Genomic DNA, 13,030 nt, shown 5'->3' with positions numbered 1-13,030 from the left:
AAAACAATATTTCCTCTGGTATTTCGGTTGTAATTATGTTATACAATTCTGCTTGTTTAAAAAATTATTATTATTATTAATGCAAACCATAAACGTGATATATAAAAGTAATTAAACACGATTCATTTTAAGATTATTAAAGTTTCTGTTAGAATAGTAATTTAGGAGAATTTTTTTTATTTCAGCTTAGGCCTACTTAATTTTGTCAAAACAAAACTTTTGTTTTTAAAGTCATCCAGTGAGCTCCTAGGAAGTTTGCTCATGTCCCCTGGTTTTTTTTTTTTTTAGAAATCGCCAGCACGCCACATTGTTCTGAAATGTAAACATCGCCCCCCTCAGGATCAAGAGTAGAGTGCACAAAGAGTGTAAAACCTTATACTGGTAAAGACATTAGCCAGAAAAAAAGAATGATTCTAGCATTGTTAGGGGTCATGGGTGAAAGGTCAAATTCCAGATATATATCAAACCAACCACAGCCATAGTGACACAAAGAGAGAGAGAGAGAGAGAGAGAGAGAGAGAGAGAGAGAGAGAGAGAGAGAGAGAGAGAGAGAGAGAAAGAAGAGAGAGAGAGAGAGAGAGAGAGAGAAAGAAAGAGAGAGAGAGAGAGAGAGAGAGAGAGAGAGAGAGAGAGAGAGATAATAAATCATTCTGATGACATGACCAACTGAACAGAATTGCATTATACATTTATCACAAGACTTCCACAGTTTATTAGTTTCACACATTTTAATTAATAAAAAAAATATTTTCAGGAAAAGATGAGACAAACACAATGATTCAATACTGAAGAATCTAACAACTCCTAATGCCCCTTCAGTCAAATTCCAAAACACAAAGTATCAGCTTATTTGCTCAAATTGAACGATGGTTCTACAAGAAGTCAAGCTTTAGAACTCTCATTCAACTTGTGTTCCGTAATTATTCTACTTCTAATGGCCTGTTCACACAGGACACGTTCTTGCGTTCAGTCTGCGTTAATATTTAATTGTTGGTCTTTTTAACCAGAGTATTTGTTTCAATGTCTCATTTTTTTTTAGCATCTAATGCCATTAGTACCACTTTTTAAAGACGCTTTAAATTGTACAGCAAGCAATTTGTGAGAAACACTGTTGAGAGTGGATCGGACCAAGCACGAAAACACACTTGTAGCCAAACAGCAGTAAGGTGCTTATGCACTCATTACCAACGAGGAGTTTAAATGGTTAAATGGTTAATTGTTAAAAACTCATTATATTAACTTCTGTGCTCTCCATCTACATCCTGTGTGAACGGCCCAAAGACATTCTGGAACACTGACATGGTCTGAGACAGTCCATGGTTACATAATACAAGAAAAACTATTTGTACTTAGCAAGAAAAACATTAAAACACATATGAAATCATACCAATATGAATTAATTAATTAATTAATTAAAATGATTAAAGATCAGTTTAAGTCTTAAATGAATACCGTACAAACAGCTCTACTGACTAAAGCCACTTTAGAGAACTAATGCATTAGAATTAAACCCCACAGAATAGTACACTAAACCAGCATCCATTTCCACTACAAACTAAATGCAGACACGGTACAAACACAATATCAAGGTTTCACTTATATAAAAATGAAATGAAAAACTGAGACCTCAAGTACACTGAAGCAGGAAGACAGATGAAATACAGGATCACTATGAGGGTTATCAAGTTATCAGACTGCAGATGGTCCATTGCTTCAGCGGACAATGGAGTGTGTGTAATAATGCACAGTGTGTGGCTTTGTGGTGTCAGTGTGTACGTGTTTGGGAATGTGCATGCATGAGAGCGTGAGTGAGTGTGTTTATGTGTAAAATGTTTTCTGTTAGGGTTGTGTGTGTTAGTCAGGTTTTCTCATGGGTTGTTTGGAGCCATGTGTGTCACTCGTCTGGTTTTCTCTTAGGTTTTTTAGGGTTGCGAGAGCGACTTTTGGCTTTGCAGAGAGGACAGATTGGTGCATTCCGATGGATTTGCTGGTGGCAGGACAGACAAGCCTAGAAACGGACAACAAAATTAAATCAGTATTATTACTCCGAATCCATACATACTGTGTTCAGTTTAGCAGTTTCTAATCTGATTCAACAATAAGCAGGCACACTACCATTTAAAAGTTTGGGGTCAGTAAGATTTGTTTTTTTAAGAAACCAATTTTATTCAGAACGGATATATTCAATTAAAGGTGCACTGTGTAAATGTGTAGCGACATCTAGCGGTGAGGTTTGCAAATTGCAACCACCTTCTACTTGGCACATTGAGAAGCTACGGTGGCCAATACAGGACAAAGATGTCATAACAAAGAGCTGTAGAGAAGTTTGTCCTGTAGAGAAGTTTGTCCGGTTTGGGCTACTGTAGAAACATGACGAAAAATGGCACCTTCAGTGTAAGGGGACCGCGGTGTATGTAAATAGAAATTTTCTATTTAGAATGAGCTATTCTATTTATAGCTCATTCTAAGGTAATAAAAAAAAACATAACATTTCATTATGTACGGAATACATAGTCATGTATATTATACTGCATTTCTGTTAGTAGATCCTCGTAAATTTTACACACTGCAGTAAAGGCATTTATAATGTTATTAAAGACTTCTATTTTAAATTTGAACCTTTTTTGGTTTCAAGTATCGATGCATCTGCCCTCTTCAGGGAACACAGGCACGAGCAGTGATCTCAGATCATTTAATCTAGATATTTTAATCCAATCCGCAAATTCATTTGAAGAACCAAATTAGCCAGAGATCCGTTATCACGATTAAAAGATCTGGGATCTGTCAAATCATCTCGGATGTATTAAACGAGGTACGAAGAACGGGCCCCAGAGCCCAGTTGTTTCAAAAGATTAAGCAGGATCAGATTTATCTTGATTTGAAAATCCCATGTTTTACTATTCAGGATTAGGTAATCACTCTTATTTTGTGCCAGTTTTTTAAAGCAAAATAGGATTGGATAACACTGCTACAGATACTTTTTCAGATGATCAAAGCTCCAAAATGAGGCTACATTTACTATGTAGCCTGCTATCGATGTAAAAAACAACAGGTAGAGCAATGTAGGGTCACTTTATGTGTTTTATCTGAAGAGAAAGAATACAACATAAACAAAACATTTGCAACTTCCTTTAAAACAATAAAACTTTAAAAAAAAAAATTAAATGCTTTTGCATCCTCAAGAAACTTTGCAATCATTCGCCAAGAACTCAAGTTTTGAAAGTAAATGCAAAGATTTTTGGAAGAATGCTAAAGCATTCATTTTTTCTTCCATCTCATATTATTCCTCCCATCACCATGTCCCTTTAGAATTTCCACAGCCCCTCATGTTACCCACAATAAAAACAGAAACTATTTAGATACTACGTATAGTTACTTCATTTTGAATGGTTCATCTGATGCTTGTGCCTATAATTATAAAAGCAACTTAAAATTAAATATATTATTTTTGTTTCATATTGACAGCTGATTGGGGGGCTGGGGGGGGGGTATTTAATCGTGTCAAAATCTCTCGCTTTTTTACTTTATTATACTAAAAGACTTAATTACTAAAATTACTTTATTGTACTAAAAGGAAAAAAAAACATAAAAAATGTGTTTTAATATATATATATACACACACACACATTTTTTTATGTTTTTTTTTTCTTCCTGAAATTCACCCTTTGGATCAAATTATCCAGTTCTTACTAAAAAAAGAACACAAACTGACAATTTGATTAGATCAAAATAAGAATTAGATTTTGTGATCTAATCCGATTCCTGGATCCTTTTTTCCCACTTCTTTTGAACAACCCATTTTTAAGATTTGATCAAATCCGATCAGATTCTTTTTAAAATATTGGGCCCTGGGATTTTAGGAATTCTTTCGTGAATCAGAATACAGTGGAACAACAAGACCAATGCAATAGAAAGATGTGTTTTATTTTGCAGTACCTGGATCATCTACCTCATAACAGTCAATTCAGAACACAAGCTAACAACGAAAGTAATATATATTTATGTTTTGCTAGTAATGTGTAGACTCTGTCAAATAAGCCAAACATATTTTCCACATGTGATTAAGTGTGTATACACAGATAGAAATGCACTAATGTAAAAATTACCTTCATAGGAGGAGGCTGCTGGCGGAATGTCGCTGTCTGCCTGGCGTCCTGCTTCCGTGCAGCTTGAAGCTGCTGGGCTGCAGCCGCCGCTGCTGCAAGGGATTCTGGGATAGGAGGTTCCTGGGGTTCTGTCTGCCACTCAGCCTTTTGCTTTTCAAAGTAACTGAAAGAAGAGGAAGAGTACACCAACAAACTGTAAGCATTTTAGCCTTCCTTTACACACCACACACACTCTCCGTCTCACAATTTCTCTGACTCAGCTTTAAGAATTACTCTGTTGCAAACACACACTCCTACACAGTGACTCATTTCGAGGAGTTCCCCCAGTCAAACACACACACACACAGATACGCGCACACAAAGAAACAGTATTACTAACTCCAATGAGAGCTTTTCCTCTTCCTGGCTGAGGTCAGGGAGTCTCTGTAAGCCGAGGGTCATCCTCAGGGCGTCCACGTGTTCTTTCAGGGGCTTGTATTCATCATGGAGACGTCTGGTGGACTCCAGCAGTTTGTTCAAGTCACTTTCAGACTGTTTGATAGTGTTTTCCATCTGGGAGAAGAAATACAACCACTCCATATATCACAAAGCTGGTAAACTAATAGCTGGGCGTCTGATCTGGTCACACAGAAGTTACTGGGTCAGATTCTGGATATTGCAGAAACATTTAGCTTGTAGAGTACAATATAGGCTACACACTAAAATTCTAAAGTTTGGGGTTTTTGAAAGAAGTCTTTTAAGCTCACCAAGGCTCCATATTTGATCACAATAAATAAATAAATAACTATTTAATAACTATTTAATAAATAACTTTCTATTTCAATATATTTTTAAATGTAATAGTTCCTTTGATGGCAAAGCTGAACTTTTAACAGGCATCATGTCAGTCTTCACTATCCCATGAAAATCATTCTAATATCCTGATTTGGTACTTGAGTAACCTCTTATTATTATCATCAAAGTTGAAAACTGGTTAATATTTTTTTGGAAACAATGATGCATTATATGTCAAGATTCTTTGATTAATGGTGTGTTCAAAATAACAGCATTTATTGAAACAGAACTCTTATGTAACAGTATGTAATGCATGTCTTTACTGTCACTTTTGATCAATTAAATGCATCGATGCTTAATTTATTTTCTTTTTTAAAAGTGCTGACCCAAAATTTTGAACAGTATTGTATATTGCAATATATTATTATTTTGTGCCCCTTTGTGTAGTTGCATTAAAGGAATGGTTCACCCAAAAATGAAAATGTTGTCATAATTTACTCACCCTCATGTTTCAAACCTGTATGAACTTGTTTCTTCTGCTGAAGACAAAAGAAGATATTTAGAAGAACATAGGTAACAAAACGGTTGATGGGCACCACTGACTTCCATAGAATAATAAAAAAAAAAAAAAGATATATACTATGGAAGTCAATGGGCCCCATCAACTGTTTGGTTACTAACATTCTTCAAAATATCTTCTTTTGTGTTCATTAGAAGAATGAAATTCATACAGGTTTGGAACAACTTGAGGGTGAGTAAATGATTACAGAATTTCCATTTTTGGATAAACTATCCCTTTAAGTCATAGTAGGAGAGGAGATGCACTGGATATATTAACTCTATTGAGTGCTCTACAAACAAAAATAGTGCAATGGAAACCAACAAATCTGTTATCTTATATGTAATGTGTAACATTTTGTTTTCTTATTTACCACATTAATATCAGCATGTATGAGACGCAGCTCCTCTACGTGAGCCATTTTCTCCTGCAGCAGTAGATCCATTTCCTGTTTGTACTCTCTCAGGTGCTTCTCTTCTGACTCCAAAGCTTCAAACTCGCTCCTCAGTCTAGACTTGATCTTCTCCATCTGAATTGTCTTATTTCTGCAAAACCACAGAAACACACTAAACATATAGCCAGTGCTTGACAGCATATGACAACGCAATGCAAATACTTCTGATCTGGTGCATGTGGTTTCAAATGAGTAAGGCATAGATATCTATTATGTGGTTTCAGAGACTCGATCACAAAACGTTTTAGAACCCACGTGTGCACAACGGCACATCAATACTTAACCAGACAGTCAAGTGTATGTCTGAGGGCTTTATAAATGATGAAGAACCGTGCAGGAAATGAACCGTTTGCTCTGCAGTTTCGTGTCAAACCACAACAGGAAGCTTTCACACAAACTAGGCTAAAACAACGATGTGACCAGAGACTTAGTTAATGCAAAATTAGTGCGAGATGTTTTTAGTGCAAAGCTGCGTGTTTTTTATGGTTTAAGCGGTCTGGTTTAGCAACATGACCAACACAAAGAGCCTGTCAAAGGAGGAATTTCTTAAATTATTTTTTAGGTAGACTTTACATGCAAACTCATGCATTGCTTGTTAAATGCAGTGATTAAGTAGAAATACACCGTTTTTCGTGATCCAGGCGGAATTGGCCAGATGTTGAAAACAGGCTAGCCATTCTGCTTTAGGATCAATCTCAGCTTTTCTTACCTTATTTCTTTGATGTTTTCTAGCTTGCACATTATCTCTTGCTCATCCGACATGGTGGACTATGAAATCTTAAGACGTTCGTGAGAATAAGAAAAGAGACAACGATTGTAGCGGATATCCCTCTCATAAGAAAGACAATAGAAATGCTAACCAGCTGTGGACAACAGCAACACGGCGCTGACTACATTTCCCATAATCCTCGGCGGAGTTTAAAGAGAGAGTGTTAAATAAAACCCATACGCAAACGTTATGATATTCAGAGTGTTCATGTTCTTATATGAAATGTTGGTTAAGCTATTCAAAAATGTAGCCAACTAAGATACCAGCTACTTAGAGACGGAAGGTAGAAGCACATGTATTTCTTACATTTAAGCCACTTTATATTTTTAAAAGTATGAAATAAACTGTAAACTGCATGATCTAAATATTAGAAAACAAACCAACAAAAACAAACTAATACAAACATTTATATTGCTGTATATGCAACATTCATATATTCACATATACATACAATACCATATTTATCCATTCATGTACTGTATTCTACGGTATTTCATATAATGATACATGTGCAAAAACAGTGCTAACGCAGGTTTTTTTGTGTGATACTTTTGTTTGGTGTAACCAAGACGGTCGCCTTATCTACACAAGCTCAAAGTCTGTTTTTAGTAAGACATTATTCATCATTGGCAAACGGTTGGTTTCTTGTAAGCAAATATCCACTTATTTAATCCAGTAAATGTCTTCGATTTCGAGGAACCAAATGATTCAGTTCGCGACTGAACCGTACAGAAGACGAATCGCGAACCGTGCTCGAGCAATTAATAAAAAAGGAATCGACTCAAACGAATCATTCATTCGCGAATCGTGCATCGGAGTTCTTCTGATTCAAAACAGACATCAGAACATGCAAGACAGGCGGCTTGAGAGCTCAATTATTACCAGGGAAATGCATTGCTAAACTGACCATTACTCCTGAAAAGCGACATTAAAAAAAACAAAAAAAAAACAATATCGATGTTAGCACATATGGTACCAAGAATTGTTGTTAAACAGTTTAAGCATTCGTGGCGCGCTACATGCCCATCACTGTTAATAGGCTGACTTCATTATAACGGATTTTAGAACAAGATAAATATTGTATCAACCTGAACAGTAAAGTTGGGAGTCTGACGGTCATATCGGAGCGCATTCAGCGCTCAACGTGTCCGATATATTTTTAACCCTCGGTTGCTGCATTACCGGAGTCCCGTCCACCCACGTGCTTCAAACCGCGTGCTTCAAGACGGAGGCAGCAATAACACGCACTTTCTGCGGTTCTGCCCGTCCGAGCGCAGCGACAGGGGGCGTCCGACGTGTTACCGAAGCGCAGGCGGTGGGTGCAGTCGGGGCCGCTGTAGGGAGGGAGGGAAGTGAGGAAGGGAGGGCGAGAGGAGAAGGAGGGATGGAGATGGATGATAGATGCTTATGTAGCGCGTCCCGTACGTTTGCCGTTATGCTCGGCCGTAGACAAACTTGCATCCTCCCATGACTTTCTTTATTTTCCCTGCTGCTCCACCCATGAAGCAGGACGCAGGGCGAATGCGTGCCAGTGTTCCGGAGCACGTCGTGATCGCTTATTTATCCGTCTGATAAATGGTTTTGGAGCTCGCCGCGCCCGCCGGTGCAGGCCCTGCGCTCCAGCGCTGCATCCCGCACATCCAGCGGGTTTTCCGTGTCAGAGTGAGCTACAGCACCGCCGAGTCCAGCTGCAACATCCCCAACGCCGGCTCCAGTATCATCGTAAACATCGAGGACGGCAAGGAAGAAGACTGCACTAAAGCTAAAGTGAGTGTATGTGTGTGAGAGAGCATGTCGCAGGAGAGCTGAGCGAGCACGACCTGTATTCAAGCTCCTTATTTCAGTACATTTTCGGGTTTGCTTTTATTTTCGTGGGCAAATTATGAACTTTGCTTGCTGCTTACGTGATTAAGTAAAATATACCAACTGTAAATGTTTCAGGTAGGGCGAAATTATCTTTAAATCACGGCCAGAACTGATGCTCACGACTCACGTTTTACAGAGATTTACTGAGTTCAGTTTGACAGACGGCGCGCAAACATACACTTTTGAAGCTATAGCCTAAAAACAAAGAAACTGTCATAGGCGGAATACTTTTTTATACTGATATATTTTCTCTTTAAACCTGATGCAAATACAAAACTGTTGACATTATTAGAGCTGAAACAAAACATAATGTATACTCACGAGCTGCTTAAATAGTGTGGGCGCCTCAAAAGTCCACAAGTAGATCTTTCACATTTGTTATTATAGGCTATTTTCAAACATTTGGCTCTTGCAAATATAGTCAAACCTGTAAACTCGTGCATCTTTAAAATAGTGTATTTTGCTATTTATAGACAGGTATTCTTCAATAATAAACTTTTTTCCTACTCCATATCCAACTGTAAGCAGGAGGCATTACACTTGCAGGATGTTGGCCATGATAAATTATGTCTCCCTACTTGTTCCAAACAGTTAATGCAGTTATAGGGTCAACACACACACACACACACACACACACACACTTTTGTCATTGTGCATATATGTGCATAGAGCATCAGCCTTCGGCCTATTGCTGCTCCATTTGCCTGTGTTTGCGTTTTGCATTCACCTAACGCATTAAAAAGTAAAGAATGCAGCTTTAGTTAAGACAAGGCCTTCTCTTCTGTCTGTGCACCTTTGTGTGAGTGCATGCTTTCACCTCTTGCTGACTATTTTGTAAAAACTGCACCATATGATGCTGCCACCCACTGTCTTTAGACTGAGTGCCTGAGCTCGGAGCTGCGCCGTGGGCCTTAAATGAGCTTCATCTAGCCATGAGCTCCAGCATAGAGACTCCACTTGTTGCTATGAGACAAACCAGCATAAACCTGTGTGTGCTCGAGTGCATGGTGGCTTTGCTGATTGTACGCCTGTGTTGTGGAGGAGGTGAGGAGAAGAGAAGGGAAAAGAGAACGAAAACAAGGCAGAAATGAAAGGGGAAGAGCGAGGGAAGAAAAGGAGAAGGAGGGAGACTTTTATGAAGAGGATGCTTTCTGTTGTTCTGCTTGTTTGTGGTGTGTCTGCTGAATACTCTTGTGGTGTTTTGCTGCCGGCTGTTTGAGTTGCAGAGTATTGTGTGATTTCTAGGACATGAGATATGACCTGTGTGTTTACAAAAAAGAAAAGAAAAGATATTCGGTGGTCCACTCGTGTGCGGCTCCCTAAAAGCTGCCCCCACATGATGGGCCACTTATTTGTCCATGAGATGGCCATTCTGGCTTACTGTGCTGCAGTTTATATCTGCAGTCAGTGAAGTGTTTGGTGTGACAAAGAACAGCCTTTCTGTATTATTTCGCCGGCTCTTTTATGCTTTATATTAAGTTTTACCTTTGAAAAAGGCTGATTCTCTGGCTCTTTCTTACTGAGGAGCGGGCTTCCACCTTTTCACCCACAGAGGGATATTTCAGCTTTCTCCTCCTTTCTTCCTTGCGTTTTCATGTGCACCGTGCACACAGACCTCTCCCACCCACTCAGCAGCTTTCCCGATCAGTTCTTAAAGCTAGCCGGGTAATTTACAGAAAAAGTGTAAATTTACGTCAGACACATCCTAATGAACAGGGGAGTGTGCATTTTTTTCTCTCCCCCTTTTTATTTAAAACTTGCTGTGAGTCTTTTTTCTGGTTTACGTCAGCTATTTCAAATAGTTTTTTAGTTCAGCTCTTCAGTTTTGTTCATTTGTACGCCGCTTTTGGCTACTTATATCTATACCAGAATTATTTCAGGTTTTCTTTGGGTTGTTCACTGATCTCAGAACAGTTTCTCAGTGTGCTGTGGTGGACTGCATGATGCAGCTGATCTGCATAATTTAATGGTGCATACAAAACATATGATGTTTTTAACACAATAGATTTATATAGTACAATTTGTATTTTTTATTTTTATTTTATTATATTTAAATTAAAAAATATATTTTAATATTAAACTTGTATTAGATACCTTTTAACATCTTTATGATGAATAATAACAACAACAACAATAATTATAATAATAATAATTAATAATAGTAGTATTGTTAATTAGTAGTTAGTAATTAGTATTGAGAGTATTATTATCATTAACAGATGTTAAAAATAATTAATTATAATAATTAGTAATAATTAATAGGAGCAGTACTACTACTACTACTACTACTAATAATAATAATAATAATAATTTATATTTAAAATATTTTATTTTTTATTATATGAATGTATTTTAACATCTTCATGATAAATAATAACAATTAATATTTAATAATTGTTTTATTATTATAACTTAGTATATATACATTTTTATTTTTTATATATTATCATGAAGATGTAAATAAAAATATATATTATGTTAAATATTATTCTAATATCTTATTGACAATAAACCTATGGTATCAAAGAAAATCTCAAAATATTTGCTTTAAGATTCAAAGCAGTGGAATGTATGAAGATGTTAACAAAAACTTACATCTACTCTGCTGTCCTGTCCAGCTATAACACTTTAATATGCAACTGTCTGTTCTAGCTATAGTGATTATTAAAAATATTTCAGGTTTGCAGCAGGCTATCTCACTGATATCAGAACAGCTTCTCAGTCTGCTGTGGTGGAGCACTGTTGCTGACTGTGTGACGCAGCTGATCTCAGAACCGCAGTTGAAGCTGTGATCCTCAGCTGGGGCCCGTGGCTTGCGAGTGCAGACGATGCGGTTCAGTGCCCAGGGGAACATGCTGCTGGAGTCAGCGTCACGACTCAGAACAGCAGCTATGTCACGCTGGGGAGGAAATTCTTCAGTACGGCACATCTGCAGAGAGAGAGAGAGAGAAAGAGAGAGAGGGGGGGGGGGTAAGATTGTATACGCTGTCAGTTTAAAGTGATATTATTCGTCTTGAATGCAAACAAACAAACTCTCTCTCTCTCTCTCTCTCTCTCTGTCTCTTTCTTTCTCTTTCTTTCTCTTTCTTTCTTTCTCTTTCTTTCTCTCTCTCTCTCTCTCTCTCTCTCTCTCTCTCTCTCTCTCTCTCTCTCTCTCTCTCGCATGTGCGAGCAGAGCTCCAGTTCTGCGCGTAGGTGTTTATTAGTGAAGCATGCATGTGTGCTGCTTTATACTTGTGTTTCGGCTTTGCACATGGAGTGTATGGTTTCTTTGAGCTGTGTAAATGTAATATGTGCACTGTGTGTTTATGTGTGTGTGTGTTCCAGGCTTTCCCAGAGAACACTGCGTTGTGTTAGTCGTGACTGCTAAAAAGCAGTTAGCTGATGACAGGGCTGCGTTGCTAGGCAACCGGTGTCATGAGCGCAGAGGAGCCTCTCGTAGCTGGATGGTGCTATCGGTTTTCTCTCTACACACACATGCACACGCACATACTCTCAACCTACACATACAGACATCCTTCTCACCCCACACAAAAACAAACAGAGATGCACACACATGCACACACAGATTCACATGTTCTCACTCACTTTACACAGACACACATCAACCTTGATAGAACAGGCTAGTATTATCTGTATTTACTTCTTTAATATTCACTAGTTTAAGCTTTAGTTAAAGAAGTTTTTGGAAACGGCAGAGAATTATGGCAGATGTGCATGAATCTGCTGAAGGAAAAGGAAATGGGCCCGGATTCAATGTGATTTAAAACAAAAAACTGAGCAGAAGTTTATTGCCACAGTATCATTTCCCCTCAAGGAAGTTCAACCATAGCCACACCCGACGTTGCTTCTCTTTTTGTTATATTGAAATTGTTTACAATACTTAAATACCCCCCCGCCCTCCAGCAGCCTATCATAAATATATAGATATTTTCCATGACTCACAGCACATCATTTGGAGCGGTTTATGACACAAGGGCACACACGTCATTGTGATGTCTTTTATGAATATGCTCACCTCTGTAATTTGGCTGACTTAAATAAAGATAAAATAGTAAGCTGTATATAAACAGAAGAAGTTCAGAGCCAAGATGTGTGTGACGTGTGTTAGATTTTACAAGACAAAACATTTAAAAGACTAATTAAAAGCTCATTTGTGTGGAAGCTTGTTTCCAGTGGTGGAGGAAGTACTCCAAGTATCCAGAGACATATTTACTTTAGTAAAAGTAGAAGTACTACAATGAAAACTCTACTTAAGTAAAAATTGGCTGATTTAAAACGTACTTTAAGTATTAAAAGTAAAAGTACTTGCATAATTTATTCTCTTAATGTATATATATTCTAATAATTAAAAAGAAAAAACTGTATGGGCTGTGGCATTTTTATTAAGTTAGTTTTGGGTTAATGTAATTGTGCTAACCACCTGTTGCCTAGTTTATATTCTGACTTAAACTTAAATAGTTCAATTCTGTTCTATCAGGGAGATTTGCAGAGATAAATGT

At 37.7% G+C, this 13,030-nt stretch overlaps 2 protein-coding genes across 5 annotated transcripts in view; one reads left to right on the top strand and one right to left on the bottom strand.

The window, feature by feature from the left end:
- Positions 1–709: 709 nt before the first annotated feature.
- Positions 710–7,928, bottom strand: zc4h2 (zinc finger, C4H2 domain containing). 2 transcript variants are annotated; one of them, XM_067439217.1, is made up of 5 exons: positions 7,751–7,928; positions 5,813–5,984; positions 4,486–4,658; positions 4,107–4,269; positions 710–2,008 (listed from the first exon to the last, which is right to left on the bottom strand). In XM_067439217.1, the coding sequence occupies exons 1-5, from the start codon at positions 7,792–7,794 to the stop codon at positions 1,895–1,897; spliced, it is 666 nt and encodes a 221-aa protein (XP_067295318.1). In that variant the 5' UTR covers positions 7,795–7,928; the 3' UTR covers positions 710–1,894. The 2 variants fall into 2 exon arrangements, with proteins under 2 accessions (XP_067295318.1, XP_067295317.1); XM_067439216.1 differs by lacking the exon at positions 7,751–7,928 and adding an exon at positions 6,603–6,797.
- Positions 7,929–8,020: 92 nt separating this feature from the next.
- The window catches only part of zc3h12b (zinc finger CCCH-type containing 12B), a 21,504-nt gene continuing 16,494 nt past the window's right edge, over positions 8,021–13,030 (top strand). Inside the window, exon 1 of one of the 3 annotated variants that reach the window (XM_067439207.1) lies at positions 8,021–8,429. In XM_067439207.1, the coding sequence (XP_067295308.1) occupies positions 8,238–8,429 (192 nt within the window). In that variant the 5' untranslated portion in view covers positions 8,021–8,237. The remainder of the gene's footprint in view (positions 8,430–13,030) is intronic. The other 2 variants (XM_067439209.1, XM_067439211.1) reach the window with 2 other exon arrangements.

Source organism: Pseudorasbora parva, chromosome 3, assembly GCF_024679245.1.
Source record: "Pseudorasbora parva isolate DD20220531a chromosome 3, ASM2467924v1, whole genome shotgun sequence".
NCBI classification, from domain to species: Eukaryota; Metazoa; Chordata; class Actinopteri; order Cypriniformes; family Gobionidae; genus Pseudorasbora; species Pseudorasbora parva.
Note: the sequence above shows the minus strand (reverse complement) of the source record. Positions and strands in the feature narration are given on the sequence as shown.